Source organism: Salmo salar, chromosome ssa02, assembly GCF_905237065.1.
Source record: "Salmo salar chromosome ssa02, Ssal_v3.1, whole genome shotgun sequence".
In the NCBI taxonomy this organism is placed as follows: domain Eukaryota; kingdom Metazoa; phylum Chordata; class Actinopteri; order Salmoniformes; family Salmonidae; genus Salmo; species Salmo salar.
The window spans coordinates 57,396,739-57,420,583 of NC_059443.1; the positions used below are offsets into that span (position 1 = coordinate 57,396,739).

The following is a 23,845-nucleotide window of genomic DNA, read 5'->3' on the forward strand; positions in this document are numbered from 1 at the left end:
ACTATTGATCTATCGGGACATGCAGAACGTCAGAAAGGTGTTCACAAGGTCAGTGATGCACGTGGTGAAAAAGGCTCACAAAAGTCACACTTTTCTCAGTCCCGTCCTCAAGGTTACACAAGAACAAAGTGGCCCACATCACAAAGGTCTAAGCCAAGTTGCTACAGATGTGGGGAAGATAATCATCAGCCCAGTGAATGTCGATTCCAAAATGAAAAGTGCCACAATTGTGGAAAGGTTGGACATTTACAGAGGGTGTGTAAAGCTCCAAAAAGCACAGCAAGAGCGCACAAAGTGTCAGACGCAGCACAAGAAGAGGAAGGTACAACTGAAACAGTATTGGAACTGTTCACAGTGTACACAGCTCAACAACAAAGAGATGGAATCTATCTCAGCATGGAGTTAGTGGGAAAACCAGAAAAATGCAGCTGGAGACCGGAGCGTCTGTATCTCTGGTTCCAGAGAGACTCTACAAAGAAAAACTGAAAAAGTGCCCTCTTCAGCCAGCGTCCATCCGCCTTTCTTCATACACTGGTGACACTATTCCTGTGTTAGAGCAGACCCAGGTACCAGTCCGGTATGAGGGGAAGGAGTGGACGCTACCGCTTGTCATTGTTAAAGGAGAAAAATCAGCCTTGCTAGGCAGAAACTGGCTACAAAAGACCAAGTTGAACTGGGGAGAAATCTTCAGTCTGAGAAATGACAAACCAGTGAGTCAGCCTACAGTCACTAACATGCTGGAGAAGCACAAAGAACTTTTCAAAGATGGCTACGGCGAAATACAAGACTTCACAGCAAAAGTCAGAGTGCAAGAAGGAACCAAGCCTATCTTTCACAAACCACGTCCAGTTCCCTATGCTCTTAAGGAAGCAGTAGAGAAGGAACTGAACCGCCTACAGAAGAATAACATAATCACAAAAGTAGCGAGGAGCGACTGGGCCGCTTCGATTGGTCAGCGTGTTGCTGCATTGAGTTTGTCTGGTAGAGAGGCATTGTTGGGCAGATCATGGCTGGGTCTTCCTTTGTAAACCGTAATGGTCTGTATTGTAGCCCCTGCCAAATGCGGCGGGCGTCGGAGCATGTGTAATATGATTCCAATAGCACGGTGTGCGGTAGCCCTTTCCTTTAGCTTGGCACCAACCTTGTTGTTAATCCAGGGCTTTTGATTGGGGAAGCAGCAAACCTTCACTATGGGCCAAGTCAACAATGCCTTTACTAATGAAGCCAGTGACCGAGGTGTTTAGCTCGTCGATGTAATCAGTGGAGTCTCTGAACATATTCAACGTTATCACATTTGTTGGTTGAAATGACGTGGAAAGCACGTTGATTCAATCAGTTTTTGCCCAGTGGGCAGCCTCCACCTGTTTGGCTCTGCTTTTGTTTCAGTCAGGGGAATTGCCATAGCTATATAGCACTCACTGCCTGTAGTGCTCCCTAGTGCCACAGCGGTCTAAGGCACTGCATCTCAGTGCTAGAGGCCTCACTACAGACCCTGGTTTGATCCTGGGCTGTATCACAACCGGCCATGATCGGGAGTCCCATAGGGCAGTGCACAATTGGCCCAACGGGTCCAGGTTAGGGGACGGTTTGGCCGGGGTAGGCCTTCATTGTAAAAATAATAATTTGTTCGTAACTGACTTGCCTAGTTAAATAGAGGTTAAATAATACAAATTTAAAAAAGTGTATTATTATGGTAATGATTTAGCTTTGCTATGGCAGTGAGATAGCTACCCGGAAGCTGCAGAGCCTACTGCCAAGACGTAATGTATTCTCATTTACTTTCTAAAATAGTTAAACGAATACGTGCCGTTTTCTGTCTGAATTGATATGATAGAAAATGTACCACGGAGCAGGAGCTGAAAGGTACCATTTCCCTCCCCTTTTGTTGCCAAGAGTTTGACAGAGATGAGTCATACATTTAATACAGAGTTAGGTATATTATGCACCTGCATAGGTTACATGGCTACAACCTGTCCTGTTTGTTTTTTCAGGGGGATTAGGGGCCTACAATACGAGACTGGATAAGGTCCACTCATACAGCAGAGTGGATGAGAACACCACTACTCAACGGCTGTTCTTGTCAGAGCTCAATGGTTATTAAAGTCAACTCAGTGGTTGCCTAGCGGTCTTTGATTCAGACCATTGTGAAAAATATATCCTAATTGTTCATTTCTTTTATTGACGTTTTTAGTATACATTTCTTACAAAAGTGAAGCCGCTCGCTCCTAATACCTCAGACCAAAACAGTTGAAAAAAAACAACCCCACCACCCTGTTTGTTCCCATCAGACCATTTAATGTGACTCAAAGAATAAACAAACAACAATAATAACAAGCAAACAAGACACATATTCAACAGGTCCTTGTAGGGACAGGTTGACACAACAGGACCGGAAATGTAGACTGGACACGCATTTAATAACAAATTCAACATTTGTATTTGGGGCTAGTCACCTATGGTGAAAAGATTGTTGCAGGGGATAAATGTTATTTGGTTTTGTAAACCTGATTAGATACAAAAGTAAATAAAATAATAACAATACAATAATATATTAGCTAAAAAATAAATAGTAATAGCAACTTGGGTGGTAGAGGAAACACTAGGGTGGGATCAGCTCAGCGGTAGCTGCAAGGAGTAGAGGAGTGGGGTCCAGTTTTCAATGAAGGATTTCATTTAGTCTTTGGTGGATGCTGTAATTCTTTCCATTGTGATGTGGTCTGTGAGAAGGTTGAGCCATTTACACACAGACTGCTGGTATCTCTTTTTCCAGTTGAGTAATCTTGTTTTCTTGGCGATATTTAAGGCGATTTAAAATGGACCGATGATGTTTGGGTGGTAGGTCTGAAGACCCAAAAGGGTGGACAGTTTGTGTATGGTTTCTTTCCAGAATTGTAGGGTGGGTTGACAGAGCTATGTGGTGTGAAAGTAGTTGTCTGGAGTGGTGTGCATTAATCTGCTGTTTCTCAATCCTGGTCCTAGGGACCCAAAGGGGTACACATTTTAGTTTTTGCCCTAGCACTAACACGCTTGATTCAACTCATCAAACCTTTAGTTGGGAAACACTACATATATCTAACATTCTAGTTCACATGACTTTCAAATCCAATGTAATGAGGAAATGTGCCAATTTCTTTCTCCGCTAATTATTTGTGCTCCTTGCAAGTGTCTTGCACCATCACTGTGTATGCTTGAAATAACATGACTACAACCTGAGAAATATAAACTTTGATTACAATCTTGTGTTCTTGACCACTTTTAAAATAAGTATGTAGGATATCTGGTGTCAACCCCAATCATGTAATGTATTTACACACACACACACACACACACACACACACACACACACACACACACACACATCTTACAAAACACATACTCACTTCTCAGTTTGGTAACACATTTATTTGTCAAAAAGTAGAGTTGCTGATTTCTACCATACAAAAAGCATTAGCAGTAAGAACACCCCATTTCATGCATCTGTGATTGAATCTCTTGAAGTTTAATCTGTGATTAATAAAGGGTGTTAAGATACAGGTTCCCTGGTGGCGTTACTTTTTGGGGTTGTGATCCACCCCGTCCTCATCCACCCACATCTCTCCGGTCTTAGCGAACTTGACCTCTTTGTCAGCAGTGAGGATGTAGGACTTGTGTTGACCCTCAGCATACTCTGCCAGGAAGTTGTTCAGCCCATTCAGTGGGGATTCCTTAGGGCAACTATGTAAATTGTCACTTTCTACTTGGAAGCCAGTGACATAGAGGTTATGCGGGAGAACGCTCTTCTTAACGGTGCCTTCCAGGATGAGCATGGAGTCGCCCTTCTTGAGATGACTCCCCTCGATGAGGTCACTGAGAGCCATCTTCTCTGACTTGTAGTAGAGACGCACTTTGCCACCTGTTGCGTTGGCTATATTACAACCTAAGAGAACAAGAGAACGAAAGAGAAACAGAGAGAGATAGTCAATACTGGACAGTGCTGAAAGAAGTGTGATTGTCAATATTAGGTGATTGCTAGGAACACTGCTGAAAGCAACAGAGTCACGCACTTGTTCACTTTTTGGAAAATACCAACAATGTAAATGTTCAGAATTGTTCAGATAGATAATGACAATATTCCATACCAAGATGGCCTCCAAGTCAGGTGACCATCAAATGAAAATCAGGTGACCTGTCACCTGACCCTATAAAGATGTTCTGCCAAGCACACCAAACATTTCTTGGTTTGGCAACGTTCGCCTGACTTCACTAGTATGCGTTCAGGATAAACGTGAGTGTTATCTGTGCCTTTAATGTGCTACATTCATTGTTTAACTCCTAGTTCAACTTACTAACTTTTGATGTGTATGTTTGGACTCCTTCATTAGCATTGTTGTTCTGTTGATGTGAACTCTTATGCCTCTTTCTTTGTCTGTTCACAGAAACCATACTCATACATACTCTTTATTCATGTGTTTGCCCTCTGTGCTGGGACGCTTTTTGTGCTACAATAAATGGTTAAATGTTCTCTGGAGTCCTTGTCCTGTGGTGTATTAATTATGGAAACAGTTTACCGTTTAAGGACCAAAATGGGGCAAAATGAGAGTTTCTATTGGACAAATACAGGTAGGTCGCTCCCTGTTTCGTTCCGTTTGCTTCTGTTTTAATAAAAGTTTTGCAACAGAATCGGCATAATGGATGCTGGTCACTAACCGGAGCACAATTGGCAGTTAACAAACAATCCACCCGCTACTGTCTTTAGTCAAAAGTACACTATAAACTCACTAGCATAGTCTTAAAACAAGTTTTCTGCAATTCTACAGTTTGACATGACTTATTATGCCTCTCTTGAGGGGTGTATGAAGGGGGTACTATGAAAATGCAGTATAAGTGAAAGGGACATTTTTGAACTTCCTGCATTTCAACACATTTTGCCATGGGGCAGAGAAATGTGCAGTTTTGTGCTTTTCTACAAATTGTCATGAGTCTGAGAATTAAGCAGTTTTAAAGCTAATTTCCTGCATTTCTACACTTTGCCATGGGGCAGAGATTAGGTTTTATAGCTCATGTCCTGCTATTCTTCACAGATTGCCATGAGGATGAGAGATCTGGCAGTTGTAAAGCAAATTTCCTGCTACTCTACACATTTTGCCATGAGGCTGAGAGATGTTGCAGTTGTAAAGCAACTTTCCTGCTACTCTACAAATATTGCCATGAGGCTGAGAGAAAATGATGCGGTTTTAAAGTAACTGTCCAGTGAGAATCTCACTTAAGTTCATATTCTGTTATCATCCTTTACTTCTATTTGTGGTGAAAGCATAAATTGGAGAAAAAACACTTAAACCTCACACTTGTATCTCAAACAGACCTGTTTCATAAATGCTTGCAATTTCGTGTGAGGATGTCGTCCTCCTGAGGCGGATGAGCTGGCCATTCAGCACTCTACTCGCATTAATATTTAATGACCAGTATACGCCCACACCATTCCAACATGTTTAATAAAAAAAAATTGGGAAGGTAAACTATTTCTCTCATATTGTAATTCATTATAGGTAATATTTCATAGAAATCTGAAAACACTGAACAACAACGCAAAAATAACCGCTTTAAACTAACTGATCTATGCACCATCATACCAGGTCATTTAATGCTTTAAAAATAAATGAATATGATATTTGGCTACGGAAGTGCCATCTCTACAGCTTCCGTCCAAAAACAAATCCCATGAAATTATGTCAACACATACTGGCTAGCTACAAGTGGCTGGCTTAGCTAATGAACTAGCTACGTCGTTCCCAGCATGCATGACCAGAGTGACACAATGAACCAAAGGCACACCCCATTTCTGTTTGAAATTTGAGAAAGGAGTTGGACCATTTTTTGTGCCAAAAGTTGATCATGAAAACTAATTAGCTGCAATTCTACATCTTTTGCCATTGCTTATGACATGTTCATATGCCATATGGGGGGGCCCCCAACCCCAACAAGAATTTATTGGTGGGGACTAATCGACTTGTTCTAAATATTGAGGGGGACATCCCCTCCCCCATCCCCTGTGGCAGTGTCGCTTCTGCTTAGAATCCCATGTGGGATGGGCCACAGGCTAAGTGGCAACAACTTTATTCATATACAGAGTCCCTGCTCCAGTTGGACTGGGTTACATACCTTGCGCATCGCTGTTGACGTTGATTGAACCACTAGCTCCCATTGCTGCTAGAGAGAGAGGGAAGAGAGGCGAGAAAGAGGATGACAGGAATGGAGAGAATGTAAATCTCCAAATGTAAATTGCTGATCGATTTAAATTCTTGAATTAGAATAAAATGGTAAACTACTATACACAACACCGCCATCAGGATGTTACACTACAGACAGTGCCCAAGTATTCACCCCCTTTTACTTTGTTTTTGTGTTAAACGGCAACTAAAATGGATTTAATTTGGGATTTTGTCATTGATCTACACAAAATACTCCATAATGTCAGTGATTTAAAACAATTAATACTAAAAAATAAGTGTTCAACCCCTTATTTTGAATTAGTTTACGAAAAAATGTATTTAAAATCAAACAATATGTTGCACTGAAAAGTAACTGACTCGCTCTATGGAATAATTGTGGTTAACAATTTTTTTTTGGACTGATCCATCTCTGCATTGTATTTTATTTTATTTTACCTTTATTTAACTAGGCAAGTTAAGAACAAATTCTTATTTTCAATGACAGCCTAGAAACAGTGGGTTAACTGCCTTGTTCAGGGGCAGAACAACAGATTTGTACCTTGTCAGCTCAGGGATTTGAACTTGCAACCTTTCGGTTACTAACCACTAGGCTACCCTGCCACCCATATCAAATCAAATTTTATTAGTCACATGTGCCGAATACAACAGGTGTAGTAGACCTTACAGTGAAATGCTTACTTACGAGCCCCTAACCAAAAATGTGGTTTAAAAAATACAAATAAGAGTAAGAAATAAGAGGAACAAGTAATTAAAGAGCAGCAGTAAAATAACAATAGCGAGACTATATACAGGGGGTACCGGTACAGAGTCAATGTGCAGGGGCACAGGTTAGTCGAGGTAATTGAGGTAATATGTACATGTAGGTAGAGTTATGAAAGTGACTATGCATAGATAATAACAGAGTAACAGTGGTGTAAAAGAGGTGGTTGGGGGGGGGTGAGCAATGCAAATAGTCTGGGTAGCCATTTGACTCGATGTTCATTAGACATACACCATATCTGTAAGTTCCCTCAGTTGGCCCTGCTCAGGTCATGCCACTATGCCTGTGTTTAGACAAGCAGCCCAATTCTGATCTTTTTTTCACTAATTTATCTTTTGACCAAGCATATCAGTTCTGAAAAAGATTTGATGTGGTTGGTCAAAATACCAATTAGTGGAAAAAATATCAGAATTGGGCTGCTTGTGTAAACGCAGCCTATGAAGCTTTTCTCCTCGACAGCCGGCTCTCTCTAGTAATTAAGCCTGGGGACGAGATTACCATGAGGCCAATAGTGATTTTAAATCTAAAGCATGTATTTTAAATAATGTATTTACCTGTGTCTGGGTGTTCTTCCTCAGTGCAGTGGAGGGCTTGAAGGTTGTAGTGATCAGTTGTTCTACTGCAGAGCGGAGAGATGGCTCTGTTTTTATAGGGTAGAGCTTACAGAGGGAAGGAGGGAGGGTCGGTGGGGGGTTCTCAGCCCAATCCAGGTAAAAGTTTATGTGCCAGAGAACTGAAGAGAAGGATTTCATTTGAGAACCGACGTGGGTGTCACAAGAGCTGTATATTTAGATGTCAAACACTACATTTTATCTCAAAGTACCATTCCTTGAACTACGCCTGACAAGTAAATCACAGACAATCAAGAGAGTTTGATCACCTAAAATAAGAAAAAAATGATCAGACTAAAAATTAAAACATTTGCTGGGGTCAGCTGTGACCATGTGAGAGTCTCTGAGTTGCTATCTATGTGGAGTGGTTCTCTTGCTTATTAAAACTGATCTCAGATCAGCTGGTATCAGGGTCTTAGCCTGAAGGTATATGCGCTGTCTCAGGTCCAGTTTGCGTTGGAAGCCGTAGAGGCAGCAGCGGCAGTGGTAGGGCTGGTTGCCACTGTGCGTGATGTGGTTGGAGCTCTGGTTGAAGGCTTTGCCACACACCAGGCACACATGGGGCTTCTCACCTGGAATAGGAGGGCAGAGGGGACATACTGTATTAAAGGGGAAGTTTATGTTTTTATAATGTAATGATAGATGGTTCCTCACCCTGAAAGTAGTCTATGAGCCAGGAAAAACTAACACATGGTTCGGTTTCTTTAAACAGCCACTACAAACTTCTGCTAACTTAATCCAAATTAATGGGAGTGGCAGTTGTTTTTGTTTTATATATATTCCCACATAGTCCGGCACGTAGCCACTACATTTTTAACAGGCATCACATGCCCCTACCACTCCCATTGTTTTTTTTGTTCTTTTCTTTTAAATAGTTAATAAGTTTCTAACGTGACCGTGATAAAGTCAATATCTTTATATCCATTGAATACATATTGACTCACCTGTTTGAATGAAGGTGTGTTTTTTCATATCAGATTTCTGGCAATCTTTTGCCACAGCATTGACAGGGGTAGGGCCGCATGTCAGAGTGGGTGGCAGGTGAGTGGATAGGGTGAAGGAGCACTTGAACACTTTCCCACACACCTTACACAGCCAAACGTACACTCCTGAAACACATGAGAACATAGCATATAGGCCATATATTTTGTGGAACATTTTATTTATTGGGTTGTCACATTAATTTCAATCACAGTTTCATATGAAGTTAAATTCATCATTTTTTACAAATACACCAAAACAAACTAATATAGGTCATATTTGTAGGTGTAGGCCAGTTCCACACAATTTCTTCTTCGTTCCCCTCCAATCAGGGACTGATTTAGACCTGAGACACCAGGTGTGAGCAATTAATTATCAGGTAGAACAGAAAACCAGCATGCTCCAGACCTCATAGGGTAAGAGTTCAATAACCCTGGTATAGGCCATCTAGTCATGTATAGGGTCTGCTTGTGGTGTGTTTTCCTGTATATAGTTTAACTGGCATCAAAACCTTAATAAACTGTCCTGGTGATAATACAATTAATGAAATATGTGATCTTGTGTATCTACTTTGAACCAAGGTTGGGGTCAAAACCATTTCGATGACCGAATTAAAATGGAATTCACCCTAACCTTGCTTTAACATGTACAGTTATGAATATAACTACTGTTCCCTGTAGGAGGGAATGAGGTCAGTGGAGTCTGCTGAGGGGGAACGGCTCGTAATAATGGCAGGAACGGTGCAAATGGAATGGCATGAAATACCTACAAACCATGTCTTTCATGTATTTGATACCATTTCACTGATTCCGCTCCCATCATTACCATGAGCCCGTTCTCAATCATTAAGCTGCCACCAACCTCCTGTGAATGAGGTATACCATACTAGGGGGAGTCAATGACCAATCATATTCACCTGAAGACATCACGCCCAACTGGGCCAATGGATGCCGAGCCCGCCCTCGTAAGCCCGTCTTCCTGGCTAAAATACCGGGGCTCGTATTAATTTCCTCAATTCAGTACCGCTCTTCAGCGAGCCCAAACCCCCCGACGGAGAGGAGCAAAATAATTTATACCTCATTCCCTCCTTCATGGAACAGTAGTTATATTCATAACTGTACGTTCCCTTTCAGTCGGTCACTCGGTATAACAATATGGGGACATACAATCACACCACAAGCCGGCTCAGAGGGTACCAAACTAGGAGTTACAAAAGCCACCTTTTCCCCTAATACATACCCGAGAAACCTGAACGGTCAGAGCCCCATATAGGGAACCAGAACCGGCTGCAACTTGACTATGCGCACTGACACGTTGCCACTGCAGCCCAAGTCCATAGATCCCACGGTTACAAGAATACTTACCATGCGAGCCTGAAATGTCAGAACTCGTACAAGGAACTGCAAGTCCAAAACAACAGAACACCTGTCGTGACTTGGTAAAGTGCATGTGTGCTGCATAGCATCGACCAGAGTGGATGAACCACAGCAGCCCGAGGCTCAAACCCACAGAAAACCTTCAAATGCCTGCCACTTATATGTTTAAACCCTCTCGTAGAGGGTGCACGTGCCAACTGTATAGTCAATTACGTTCAAGGATAAATCCCTGGCTGTCGAATTCAACCTTTCAGGGGCCAAACCCACAGATCCCATATCTGTGGCCGTGGATGCCAAACTCTTCCGTGCACCTGGAACAATAGCTCAGACGACATGGAACCCTCCACGGGTCCCCGCCCAACAGGCAGATGATCTCTGGGAACCATGGTTGTCCGGGCCAACTAAGAGCCATCACTGATACTCCAAAGCATCCGCTCCCACTGGAGTGCCCTGATCCCTCATTGTGAAGAAGACGACAATGTGCATTTTCTCGTAATGCGTAAAGATCTACGACGGCCCTGCCGAACCGGACCCATATCTGGGCAAGAACCGAAGGGTAAAGTCTCTACTATGTAGAGATAGGACCCCCCTGGAAAGTAGATCCGCGGCCACGTTGAGAGATCTGGGAAGATACGTCACCTTGAGCGACAGGAAATGCGCAATGCTCCATACAAGCAGATAACGGGCCAGGTTTAGGAGAGACAGACCACGTCCCCTCCTGCCTGTTGATGTACGCCACCACTGTCCTGTTGTTGGACTGAACCAACACATGCTGGCCCTCAAACATCAGAAGGAAACGCCTCAGTGCTAGCAAACAGTCAGTAGCTCTGGGTAATTGATATGCAGCGCCCTTTGCGCTGTTGACCAAATCCTTCTGTTCCGAGTAGCCAACACACAGTGCTCCCCATCCCAGTAAGGATGTGTCTGTTGTGATCACCCTGTGGGACACTACCCGGCCCATGAGAACCCTCTGCTACACTAGTCACGGGTCCCTCCAAAGAGTCAACGCACTTAGGCACGACAAGGATACTTTGAGTAACCGATGACAATGGTGAGATGCATCCAGACGTGTAGCAATCACCCAGCGCTGAAACAGACGCATCAACATAAGTCTCATAGGAACCACAACTATCAGAGGCCATCAGACCCAATAACCGCAGGCTTAAGCGAAAAGACACAGGGTGCCCCAGCTGATACCGTGACAGACAGAGACGGAATGCGACACTCTTTTGGTACAAAAACAATTGATTCAGAACCGAATCCAGAACGAGACCCAGAAACTGAATAAGCTGAGTCAAACAACTTTTCTTGTGATTCACTATGAACCCCAGAGACTGAATATGGGAAACCATCATGGCAGTGTGGAGCTCCACCTGTTCCCTCGACTCCAGTACGACCAACCAATCTTTAAGATAGGCCAATACTCTGATCCCCTGGCACCACACCGGTGCCAAAGCCACCTCCAACACCATAGAAAAGGTGAGGGGCGATAGGGAGAACCCTAAAGGCAGGAGAAACCTGTAGGCCAAACCCTCGAAATGAAACTTTCTAAACTTTCTGTGGGGAGGAAATAGAGTCGCATTAAAATACACATTCCTTCACATCTATGGGCGTGAACCAATCGGTGGGAACACCGACTGCAATAGCCTGAGAAGTGTGAGCATTATGATCTTACAAACCTTGAGGTGCTTGTTTAAAACAAGCAAGTCCAGGATGAGGCTCAACGTTACATCGCTCTTGGGAACTAAGCCGTACTGGCTGTACCAATCGCTCTGTACTTCTGACACGGGGACCAACCGAATTGCCTGCCTTTGAAGGGGAGAGGAAGGCTACGTTTCAAACTCAAAACACCCTTCTCCACTTACCCTCGCCTTATGCCCTTGGGGGAATCCCCATGGCCATCTTTGTCGTCGGTCCAAATGATTAGCCAAGCAAGGGCAGTTTGCAACGTAAGCCCCTCAGCCCTCGTTTTTGATCGAGTTTGCGAGTGTACAATTATGTTCACTTCGGGGCCTGAAACGCCCCATAATTCAATTTGTGTTGATTGTACATCCGCTAAGACTTAAAACCTCAATGTGAATATGGAGTCAACATACAAGTGTAAGTTAAAACGAATGTTAATAAGTTAGAAATTGTGCTACTAATGCACATGACGGCACAAACACATCTAGTAAAAGTTATGTTTTTGTTGGGTTAGCTTTTGGAAATTGTATAAATAAAACATTTTCCTTCTTCAGAAGTTCCAGCTAGGCAGGCTAACGTTAGTTAGCTAATTAATTTGCTATCATACAGTAAGCGTATATTAATAATTATATTGTTAATATAAGTAGACATGCAATCTTAATTGACTGTAGCGCATATAAAAACACCTACAAGCTACCGATGGCTGAAAACACAATCGTCGCGGGACGAACGAATTTCCGGGCAAGGGCGATCCATTTGAAATGAAATCCTTCCTCCCTCGCCCCTTGCCCTGCAAGTGTAAACTCGTCAGACATCATGGTACGTCATCAGAAGTGTCCACTTAATTTGAGGGCTAAGGGGAGAGGGTGTGTCTTTTAAGACAGGCGCTAGGACCTTGAACGATTGACGTAATGACACCACGAAAAGGAGGAGGAAGCACAGCGAACTGCAGACCGCACCCCCTTGCCACCATTCTCATCACCCATGGTGAACTGCGCATGCCCGCCACTGGACGGAACATGCTGCCAGTCTGCCATCCATTATCTCCTCAAGGGGGTGCCACCCTGAGGACTAGGATAATTCGTTTTTTTTGTCATGCTTATTTTCATAACCACCACTCTTGACAACCGCATGGAACAGGAACTGTGTCTATTATACCCACACCCGGACCATACCGCACTTTCGATACCCCTGAACACAGAGGAACCTTGAGTAGAAACAATGTGCTTTCGTGGTACCACCATTCTGATACCCAGTCCACACTTTTTGCCGGTGTGATCCACCACATTCTCATAGATCTTTCCAGTGTTGGCGAACTTCACCCCTTTGTCGTCAGTGATCATGTAGGATTTGGGGTGACCCTCAACATAATTTGCTAGGAACATGTCAAACAGTGGATGCCCAAATATCATACATGGAACCCTCCTGTCGTGACAGAGGTTAGCATTTTTGGGGGGGTATGATATTTATGCCTCTGTAATTTTCTCACTCATCATTATTTACCATTCATTCAGAATGATCCGCAATCATGGTAGCATCCACATAATGTAGAAGTGTTTAGAAAAATATTATATTGCAAATGACACATTACATAAGTCTCTCATTGTTGCCGCCTGTTATAGACCCCCCTCAGCTCCCAGCTGTGCACTGGACACCATATATTAATTTATTGAGCTCCGAAGCTAGATGGGGGGCATTCTGTTAGGTGACCTAAACTGGGATATGCTTAACACCCCGGCCGTCCTACAATCTAAGGTAGATGCCCTCAATCTCACACAAATTATCAAGGAACCCACCAGGTACAACCCTAAATCTGTAAAAATGGGCACCCTCATAGATATTATCCTGACCAACTTGCCCTCCAAATACACCTCTGCTGTTTTCAGTGTGGATCTCAGCGATCACTGCCTCTTTGCCTGCATCCATTATGGGTCCGCGGTCAAACAACCACCCCTCATCACTGTCAAACGCTCGCTAAAACACTTCTGCGAGCAGGCCATTCTAATCGACCTGGCCTTGGTATCCTGGAAGGACATTGACCTCATCCCGTCAGTAGAGGATGCCTGGTTGTTCTTTAAAAGTAATTTCCTCACCATCTTATATAAGCATGCCCCTTTCTAAAAAATGTAGAACTAAGAACAGATATAGCCCTTGGTTCACTCCAGACCTGACTGCCCTCAACCAGCACAAAAACATGCTGTGGCGTACTGCACTAGCATCGAATAGTCCCCGCGATATGCAACTTTTCAGGGAATTCAGGAACCAATACACACAGTCAGTTAGGAAAGCAAAGGCTAGCTTTTTCAAACAGAAATGTGCATCCTATAGCTCTAACTCCAAAAGGTTTTGTGACACTGTAAAGTCCATGGAGAATAAGAGCACCTCCTCCCAGCTGCCCACTGCACTGAGGCTAGGAAACACTGTCACCACCGATAAATCCACGATAATCGAGAATTTCAATAAGCATTTTTCTACGGTTGGCTATGCTTTCCTCCTGGCTACCCCAACCCCGGCCAACAGCTCCACACCCCCCACAGCTACTTGCCCTAGCCTCCCCAGCTTCTCCTTCACCCAAATCCAGATAGCAGATGTTCTGAATGAGTTGCAAAACCTGGACCCATACAAATCAGCTGGGCTAGACAATCTGGACCCTCTCTTTCTAAAATGATCCACCGCCATTGTTGCAACCCCTATTACTGGTCTGTTCAACCTCTCTTTTTTATAGTCCGAGATTCCTAAAGATTGGAAAGCTGCCGCGGTCATCCCCCTCTTCAAAGGAGGAGACACTCTAGACCCAAACTGTTACAGACCTATATCCATCCTGCCCTGCCTTTCTAAAGTCTTCGAAAGCCAAGTTAGCAAACAGATCACTGACCATTTCGAATCCCACCATACTTTCTCCACTGTGCAATCCGGTTTCTGAGCTGGTCACGGGTGCACCTAAGCCACGCTCAAGGTACTAAACGACATCATAACCGCCATCGATAAAAGACAGTACTGTGCAGCCATCTTCATCGACCTGGCCAAGGCTTTCGACTCTGTCAATCACCGTACTCTTATCGGCAGACTCAACAGCCTTGGTTTCTCAAATGACTGCCTCGCCTGGTTCACCAACTACTTCTCAGATAGAGTTCAGTGTTGCAAATCGGAGGGCCTGTTGTCCGGACCTCTGGCAGTCTCTATGGGGGTGCCACAGGGCTCAATTCTCAGGCCCACTCTTTTCTATGTATATATCAATGATGTCGCTCTTGCTGCGGGGGATTCCTTGATCCATCTCTACGCAGACGACACCATTCTGTGTACATCTGGCCCTTCTTTGGACACTGTTAACAAACCTCCACACAAGCTTCAATGCCATACAACACTCCTTCCGTGGCCTCCAACTGCTCTTAAATGCTAGTAAAACGAAATGCATGCTCTTCAACCGATCGCTGCCTGCACCCGCCCGCCCAACTGGCATCACTACTCTGGACGGTTCTGACTTAGAATATGTGGACAACTACAAATATCTAGGTATCGGGCTAGACTGTAAACTGTCCTTCCAGACTCATGTTAAGCATCTCCAATCCAAAATTAAATCTAGAGTCGGCTTCCTATTTCGCAACAAAGCCTCCTTCACTCACGCTGCCAAACATACCCTCGTAAAACTGACTATCCTACTGATCCTCAACTTCGGCGATGTAATTTACAAAATAGCCTCCAACACTCTACCCAGCAAACTGGATGCAGTCTATCACAGTGCCATCCGTTTTGTCACCAAAGCCCCATATACCACCCACCACTGCGGCCTGTATGCTCTTGTCGGCTGGCCCTCGCTACATATTCGTCGCCAAACCCACTGGCTCCAGGTCATCTTTGCTAGGTAAAGCTCCGCCTTATCTCAGCTCACTGATCACCATAGTAACACCCACCCGTTGCACGCGCTCCAGCAAGTATATCTCACTGGTCATCCCCAAAGCCAACACCTCCTTTGGCCGCCTTTCCTTCCAGTTCTCTGCTGCCAATTACTTGAATGAATTGCAAAAATCACTAAAGTTGGAGACTTATATCTCCCTCACTAACTTTAAGCATCAGCTATCTGAGCAGCTTACCGATCGCTGCAGCTGTACACAGCCCATCTGTAAATAGCCCATCAAACTACCTACCTCATCCCCATATTGTTTTTATTAACTTTTTTGCACACCAGTATTTCTACTTGCACATCATCATCTGCACATCTATCACTCCAGTGTTCATTTGCTAAATTGTAATTACTTCGCTACTATGGCCTACTTATTGCCTTACCTCCTTACTCCATTTGCACATACGATATATAGATTTTTCTATTGTATTATTGACTGTACTTTTGTTTATCCCACGTGTAACTCCATGTTGTTTTTTGTCGCACTACTTTGCTTTCTCTTGGCCATGTTGCAGTTTTAAATGAGAACTTGTTCTCAACTGGCCTACCTGGTTAAATAAAGGTGAAATAATATATATATATATTTTTTTATTCATTATTTTCTATTGGGCACAAAAACATCAAACCCAACCAAAACAAACAGAAAATGCATCCAACAAATGTTTTTGGTCACAAGCTTGATGTAGTTATTGCGTGCTATGAATATGTGACCAAATAGTCAAATTTGAACTACTGTAATACACATAAGTAAATTTGTCCAAATACTTTTGGTCCGCTAAAATGTGGGGACTGTGTATAAAACGTGCTGTAATTTCTAAACGGTTCGCCTGATATGGATGAAAATACCCTCAAATTCAAGCTGACAGTCTGCACTTTAACCTCATAATCATTGTATAATTTCTTATCCAAAGTGTTGGAGTACAGAACCAAAATAAAAAATGTGTCACTGTCCAAATACTTTTGGAGCTCAACGTATATGGACATGTAATTTCTTATTCTTTGAAATGTCTAATAGAAATGTGTCTTATAATCCCATGTGGGATCGGCCACATAGGCTAAGTGACATTGCGTAATAATAAAATATAAATGTATGAGTTTATATAGAGTCCCTCCTGCTGGACTAGGTTACATACCGGCCTGATTGGTGATTTGCCAGTTGAAATATCGGCCTTACCACCTTATATGCTTTGGTCTGATACGTTTACGCCTGATATGTCAATGCTGTCGTCATGGCTGTCGTCATGGCTGTCGTCATGGCTGAAGCTGGAGTACTCTTTCCCTAACCCATTGTTGCTACAATGGAGAGGGACAGAGAAAGAGGGTGCGATGAAGAGAGACAATGAGATGCTCCAAATGTAAATGGAAAGCACGGTACAACATGCATTGAAGATACTGACATTTTTATTCAGTGTCAGTCACCACTCATTGCATAAACTGGCAGTACATACGTCTTTGTGATGTCTTGGTCTGTATACTGATTGAAACTTTTTTTTTTTTTAACTGTTTTTAAGTCTTGAAACGAGACCAGGCTGGGTGTCAAATCAGTGTTGATTTGAGAATTCCCATTCCAATTAATTTATTGAATTTGAATTAAAATAGTAGACAACTATAAATAGTACCACCATCAGGATGTTACACTACAGATAGTACCTATAATAAGTATTCACCCTCTTTGTTATGGCAAGCTTAAATTAGTTCAGGACAAAAGATTTACTTCAAATCGAATAATAAATTACATTGATTCGCTATGTGTGCATCAACAGTGGTTAACATGATTTTTGAATGACTGATCCATCGCTGTAATGTACCCCATATACACAACATAACTGTAAGGTCCCTCAGTCATCCCTGCTCAGGTATGTCACCATGAGGCTAATCTTGTCCCCAGCCGGCTCTCTCTCTGTAGCCATTAAGCCTGGGGATGAGGTCACAATAAGGCCAATAGTGATTTAAAACCTATAGCATGTATTTTAAATGATGCATTTACCTGTGTCTGGGTGTTCTTCCTTGGTGGTGCAGTGGAGGGCTTGAAGGTCGAAGGGATCAGGTGTTTTAGTGCAGTGCTTTTGGCTGTGCTTTTATAGGGTAGCGCTGACAGAGAGAGAGGGGGGCTTTCTCAGCCTATCACAGGTATTTCAATCCAGGTAAATGTTTCCGTTCCAGAGAATTAAAGAGAATGAAAATAATGATTCATTTCCAGAGAATTCCAGAGAACCTACGCGGGCGTTGCACACGGTTTAACTACTTTTATCTCAAAGTGACATACCTTTAAAACCACCCCGAGAGGTAAATCATTAAAAATCTAGGGAGTTTGATCACTAAAAAAAACAATGATCATTCATTCATAACAATAATATCTTGTTGTTATCCAAATCTGAAAGTGGATAACAAAGATTTTTAATGCACACACTTAAGAAAGCGATACTTTGGAATATAAATGGGATTGGAATGTTTCAAAGGTGTTTTCAACATATTTTCAGATATGACCCTATGATGACACTGTAAAAACAGAAATATATATGTAGGCAAAATATACAGTTGGGATTCAACTACAGTCAAGGTAAATGTTTGTTCGATTTTTTTGTGGAGCATCCATCCGTTCTTCCATCCATCCCCAGCTTCTGTTTAGCTTGTCCAGTTGTGCCCTTATAATGAAAAAATGATCTGGGGTCAGCTATGACCATGTGAGGGTGTTTGAGTTGCTATCTATGTACAGTGGTTCTCCCGATTGTGAAAATTGAGCTCAGATCAGCTCTTAGCCAGGGTCTTGACCTAAAGGTCTATGTCTGGTGGTTCTCCTGGTTTTGTCTCAGGTCCTGTTTGCGCTGGAAGCCATAGAGGCAGTGGTAGGGCTGGTTGCCACTGTGCTGACGGCTGTGGGTGATGAGGTTGGAGCTCTGGCTGAAGGCTTTGCCACACACCTGGCACACATGGGGCTTCTCACCTGGAATAGAAGGGCAGAGGGGACATACTGTATTAAAGGGGAAGTTCACTCTTTTATAACTTAATGTTAGATGGTTCCTCACCCTGAACATCAGCCAGGAAAAACTGTAATGCATGGTTTGGTTTTCTTTAATTAAACAGCCACTACAAATTTCAGCTAACTTAATCCAAATCAATGAGAGTGGTAGGGGCATGCAGTGGCTGTTTAATTTATTTATTTTAAAGGCCAAATCACTTCCCACGTCGCCGGACTCTGGCATGCAGTCATTTTCATTTTTAACAGGCATCACATGCCCCTACCACTCCCATTGTTTATTTTTATTTTTAAAATAGTTTATACGTTTCAAACGCGACTGTGACAAAGACAAGATCTCTATTTCCAGAAAATACATATCGACTCACCTGTGTGAATGAAGGTGTGTTTTTTCATATCAGATTTCTGGTGAAATCTTTTGCCACAGTATTGACAGGGGTAGGGGCGCGTGTCAGAGTGGATTAGCAGGTGAGTGGACAGGGTAGAGGAGCGCTTGAACACTTTCCCACACACCTTACAGCCAAACGTACGCTCCTGAAACACATGAGAACAAAGCATATATGGCCATATATTTTGTGAAAAAAAAGATTTATTGGGTTCACAGTTTCATGAGAAGTTTAATGAATTTCCATTTTATTTTTTTACAGCAAACAAAAACGAGTATAGGCCATATAGTCATGAATAGGGTCTACTGTGGTGTTTTTTCCTGTATATAGTTTATAACTAGCATCAAACTCTTTAAACTCCCTAAAGTCGATGTCCAGTGGAAATCTAATTAGCATTTTTTTTAAATCACCATCAAAATCTGTCAGTTTAAGATAGAGAGATGTTGTTTTTGCATTGGATGCGTCTCAATCCACCACATCCGCCGATGTTGCAGACGCTCGATCCACCGCATCCGCCTATGTGGCACTTTCACATCTGAGGTGAAAGTTGACAGAGCTAGATCGGTGTTTGTCAGACCATGAGACATCTTGAAAATCGGTCTTCTCACAAAATCGTCTGTAGTGTTCCGAACGTCCTACAAACTATTTTGACGTCTCTATGGAAAGATGAGAATCTCACGAACATGTACATGTTTTGCTCTAGGACGCTCACAAGATTCGTCTGAAGGTCCCCTGGTACCAGATGAAAAGATTTATGGAAGTATATATGGAGACTATTTAATGCCCAAAATATGGGGTTAAATACACGTATATAAAAAATAAAAAAAATCTTTCTTAAATCTCTCAGATATAGGAGAGACACCTCAGAACAAACTTCCTTTTGATATTTTTTGGGGACTATCTGTTGTTCCATGTAGTGAATCTGTTATTCAATGCGTTTGTATGGCCTAATAACAGTAAAGACAATAAAAAAAGGTTTTTGATACTTCAATGAGTCTTACAATTCAAATTCAAATAGCTAAATGATCCTTGGTATGGCCTTAAAACAATTCCATATATCTTAGTAGAACAGTGCAGTTAATAACTTAAATTTCCAGTTTTTTAATGATATTTCCACACAATGAGGTGGAAATAACACTCTCAAATTGTGAAATTATGATAATGCCCTTTTTCTGTAAGAGCTGTATGAAAAAAAAATGCCTGCAATATCAGCCTTTTCAGGTGGGATGGAACTTTTGTGCCGCATCATGATGTCACAATGTGATCTGATTATAACAGACCTGACCCCAAACCTGCTTTAAAACCCTTTATTATACATGTAATGCGGCAGGCAATAGACCTTTATTGGCGTTATTAGGTGTGTCATTCCTACCTTGACCCTTTTCCTCAAACCCAGGTCTGGCCTATAGCCGTACGGCTGACTGTTAGTCTTGATGTGTGTTGATGATGACTGCTTGTGTCTGCCACCATGGGACTTGTGGACGTGGGACTCCAGACTGGAGAAAGAAAAGAAACTCTGAAAAGAAAACAAACACTTTAATGTGATTTGCAGTGCAGTAAATACAATTGACCTCTTATCTTAATTGAATCCTCACACTGGTCTTCCAGTCAGAAACAGAATAGAGAATCAAAGCACGTCAGACTTCAGTTTCTGCACATTGACCTTTGGTTAATAAAAAGGCTGTGTGTAGGTCTATCCAATCACCTCAGTGGTATTCCAATGAGTCAGAATTATTCACTGTCCATGATGGAAGCAAACATAGCTTTCTCTTATAACTAATATCAACCCTTTTTGATGGGGAGGATTGATGTTTAATAATTCACCTTTATTTATACAGGTAAATAAATTAAGAACAGATCATTATTTGCAATGATGACTTGTCAGAGGGATAGAATAACAAAACTGATTTGGGATCATCCACTAACCTTTCCACACAGTGGACATTCAGTCCCAGTGGTCCTGTGGTCACTGATCTGGGGACAGTCTCTGTATCGGGTCTCTCCCAGGAGGGGAGAGCCCACCTCCTCAGCAGGGCTGCCACGGTTCAACTGGGAGGGAGAGTGGTGGTGCAGCGCAGCTCTACCATCTTAAGATGGGGAATAGCAGGTGGTTGAAAAGATACATTAATTAGCCCCTTCTTACAAGCAATCACTGATCTCTAGGTCTTAAACACATTGCTGTTTCAGTCTTAACTTTAATGAACATTGTATAATAATGAATGATTATGAGAGAACAATAATACACAAAACTGGCAGATGTACATGAGCTTGTGTTAGCTGAGCCTCAGTGCTCAACACCTACCTGAAGACATGGGACTGGTGGGGTGAAGGTAAGGGGGACTAGGTGAGGGAGGGTGGAGGGCTGGAGGTGGAGAGGGCTGTGGTGGGTAGGCCTCACTGTGTGTCACTAGAGACACTGCACTCTTTGGTGACGGCCGTCCCTGAAGGGTACCCCACTGCATCTTGTCTGTTTCTGAGGGACCCACTGGCACCAGAGTCGTACCCAAGCAGGGGCTACCTGCTTTGGGGCGCAGAGGGTGTGAGCCCCCCCTCCTCACCAGGAAAGAGCGAGGCATGGTGGGGAAGCGAGAAGCAGCAGGGGCACAGAGTTTTGTAGACTCAATCTAATGGAAGGGAAGTAGACGGCCCTGCAATATGGAGTACATGACAATTGACATAATAGTCCAGGTGTTATTCATGTCAACCAACATACAGCAGGTGGCAGCAGTGCTTTGACTAACACAGTCACATACTACACTGTTGTATTCATAAAGCTTATCAGAGTATAAGTGCTGATCTAGGATCAGTTTTCAGATCATTATGAATAGGATAACAGGACCACGGGGGACCTGATCCTAGATCAGCACACCTAATCGGAAATGCTTTCTGAGTACGGCCCTGGTCACACAACCACTCCTAAAGTAACAGTACTATGGGTTTTGCTGACACTAAAATTATGAAGACAACATTTTGAAACCATAAAAACGAACTCCATACTGAAAGCACTTCAAATATGCTCAAATATGAGTATTTTCCAGCTGTGTTTTCCCAGCAGAGCTTTTCCTATATATTCATAAAGGAGATCATTTATTTGGCATTTAACGTCCAATTTACAGAGACATCTCTAGGCAGATCGCATCAGCTAGGTCATTGCACATACTCATTACTCTTGAGCTTGGTTGGATTGCTGCATAAACTGTGGCCACATATACTAGCACACAGTGTTATGAAACCCACAGCAGCTACCATCCAAATTCAACTAAACACAGCAGACCGTTATGCATTATCCCGACTCACCCTGTGAGCTCTCTCCCCTCTGGTTGCACAGCCTTACAGGTGGCAAATATTAGAGAATTGAAGACGTAACAAGATATAAGACTAGGGCAATAAAGCTCCCGAAAATATAAAAAATATGTATTTTCCTATGCTGGATTCATACTGTACTGATTAAAAGCTTCAGATATCAAATATTTGTCATTTTAAGTATTCTGTTACTAGGCAGAATAGTTCAATCTTTTGCCCAAGGGCCAATGGATCACTAAATAAAACAGAAAACTTTCTACTGTGTAATGTTGCAGATACAGGGATTTGAAATAGCCTATTTAAGTATGATGCAGATACACCGGTGGAGATGAATGATGATTAGATTGAACACATTGGCCGAATTAATTTGGTACGGTAAATGCAGAAAAACTCACCTTATAAAAGAGGAATGACAAATCTCTGCAGCTAGCCGTCTTGAAGATGATGTCTTCAGTCAAGTCACCTGGTGAGATGACAACAGAGTTTGATTTTAAAGATGGTGATACTGTACATGATAATTTTCTAAAAGCACAACGCAAAAATAAACTGCTAATCTTAATTGCAGGATGGAATTGAAGACCACAAGAAGTAATTTATGCCTTTATGGCTAGCAATGAAAATGTGAAAACCTCACTACAAAAAAGTGTTTTAAACCAACTTACCAGATAACACGTTTTTTAAAAGGCATACAAATGTCAACATTTCACAAAGCAAATAGGCAGAACAAATACATTCTGGCTCAAATTGTAAATTAATTTAAATAAAATATCAAAATATGATATGCCAAAATGTTGACCTTACTCCTGAATCTCCCACTAGTAAACTAATGAAATTAAACAGGAAGCTCAAATCATGTAACATTACAGTAAAAATCTATCTATATGCTCAAGTTTCAGCTCTAAGCTGTATTGAGATGTTGTGTTCAGTGAAGTCCAATGACACTGATGGGGAAGAGCTTGTCTGTAGCACCGCTCCACTCAGCAGCAGCCACCTCAACCACAGAACTTCCTCAGAAAGACCAGACAGACTCCACTGCTGAGCAACAGGTCTTTCTGCTGCACTAAAAATCCACTCATCGCTGCTTTGCTACAGTATATAGGACCAAACAAGTCCAGATGTACTCGCCCTAATCTCTTCACTTTCAAATGACCAAATGTCCTCTTTGACTTGAGGTTGGTATACAAATCTCTATCAGTCTACTTCATTGTTATATCAAAATGATTCACATGATCACAAAACAGGAAGACGTGTAGAAGTGAGGCAAGAGAAAACCAAGTAACAAGAAATTGGATGAGGGGAGGATGGTGGGGTCACTTGAGTAATGTTCTGCAAAAAGTGTCGCCACACACAAGTGTTGAGACGGAGGGGGTTTCAAAATGTGGGTTAGAGCAGAGAGCGATGGAGAGGGAAATCCCAAACAGAAATCAACTGGTAACCCAATGTCGTGATGAGCAGAACGGGAGAGAAAGATAAGAGACAGGGACAGAGAGGATAATGGGTTCAATGGAAGATTACAATGGATTTTATATCCAAATGAAGACAGGGGTGCACACAATCAACACAACACTCGAGTCAGCACAACAACACCGTACCACCTCGACATGACATCTGAGAATGTGTAGTGTCAATGTTCATTTCATATCAATCATCATCATCAA

The 23,845-nt window shown here is 42.5% G+C and overlaps 1 protein-coding gene across 4 annotated transcripts; it reads right to left on the reverse strand.

Annotated features, from left to right (window-relative positions):
- Nucleotides 1–3,383: 3,383 nt before the first annotated feature.
- Nucleotides 3,384–23,448, reverse strand: LOC106587379 (zinc finger protein Gfi-1b). Of its 4 annotated transcripts, none has more exons than XM_045706649.1 (12): nucleotides 22,850–23,440; nucleotides 22,583–22,650; nucleotides 21,187–21,532; nucleotides 20,811–20,971; nucleotides 20,257–20,400; nucleotides 18,867–19,032; nucleotides 17,509–18,465; nucleotides 16,696–16,814; nucleotides 8,525–8,689; nucleotides 7,524–8,152; nucleotides 6,139–6,186; nucleotides 3,384–3,916 (listed from the first exon to the last, which is right to left on the reverse strand). In XM_045706649.1, the coding sequence occupies exons 3-7, from the start codon at nucleotides 21,458–21,460 to the stop codon at nucleotides 18,302–18,304; spliced, it is 909 nt and encodes a 302-aa protein (XP_045562605.1). In that variant the 5' UTR covers nucleotides 21,461–21,532; nucleotides 22,583–22,650; nucleotides 22,850–23,440; the 3' UTR covers nucleotides 3,384–3,916; nucleotides 6,139–6,186; nucleotides 7,524–8,152; nucleotides 8,525–8,689; nucleotides 16,696–16,814; nucleotides 17,509–18,301. The 4 variants fall into 4 exon arrangements, with proteins under 4 accessions (XP_045562605.1, XP_045562603.1, XP_014031217.1 ...); XM_045706647.1 differs by having other exon boundaries at nucleotides 16,655–16,814; XM_014175742.2 differs by lacking the exons at nucleotides 8,525–8,689; nucleotides 16,696–16,814; nucleotides 17,509–18,465 and having other exon boundaries at nucleotides 6,139–6,183; nucleotides 22,850–23,448.
- Between the last annotated feature and the right edge of the window lie 397 nt (nucleotides 23,449–23,845).

Bases quoted from the DNA above. Each gene is read 5' to 3' on its own strand.
- LOC106587379 (XM_014175742.2), bottom strand. From the start codon at position 21,460: ATGCCTCGCTCTTTCCTGGTGAGGAGGGGGGGCTCACACCCTCTGCGC. The intron at 20,972-21,186 runs GTAGGTGTTGAG...CCCCATCTTAAG, and splicing joins CACCAGTCCCATGTCTTCAG to ATGGTAGAGCTGCGCTGCAC. The intron at 8,153-18,866 runs GTGAGTCGATAT...CTCCTATTCCAG, and splicing joins ACACACCTTCATTCACACAG to GTGAGAAGCCCCATGTGTGC.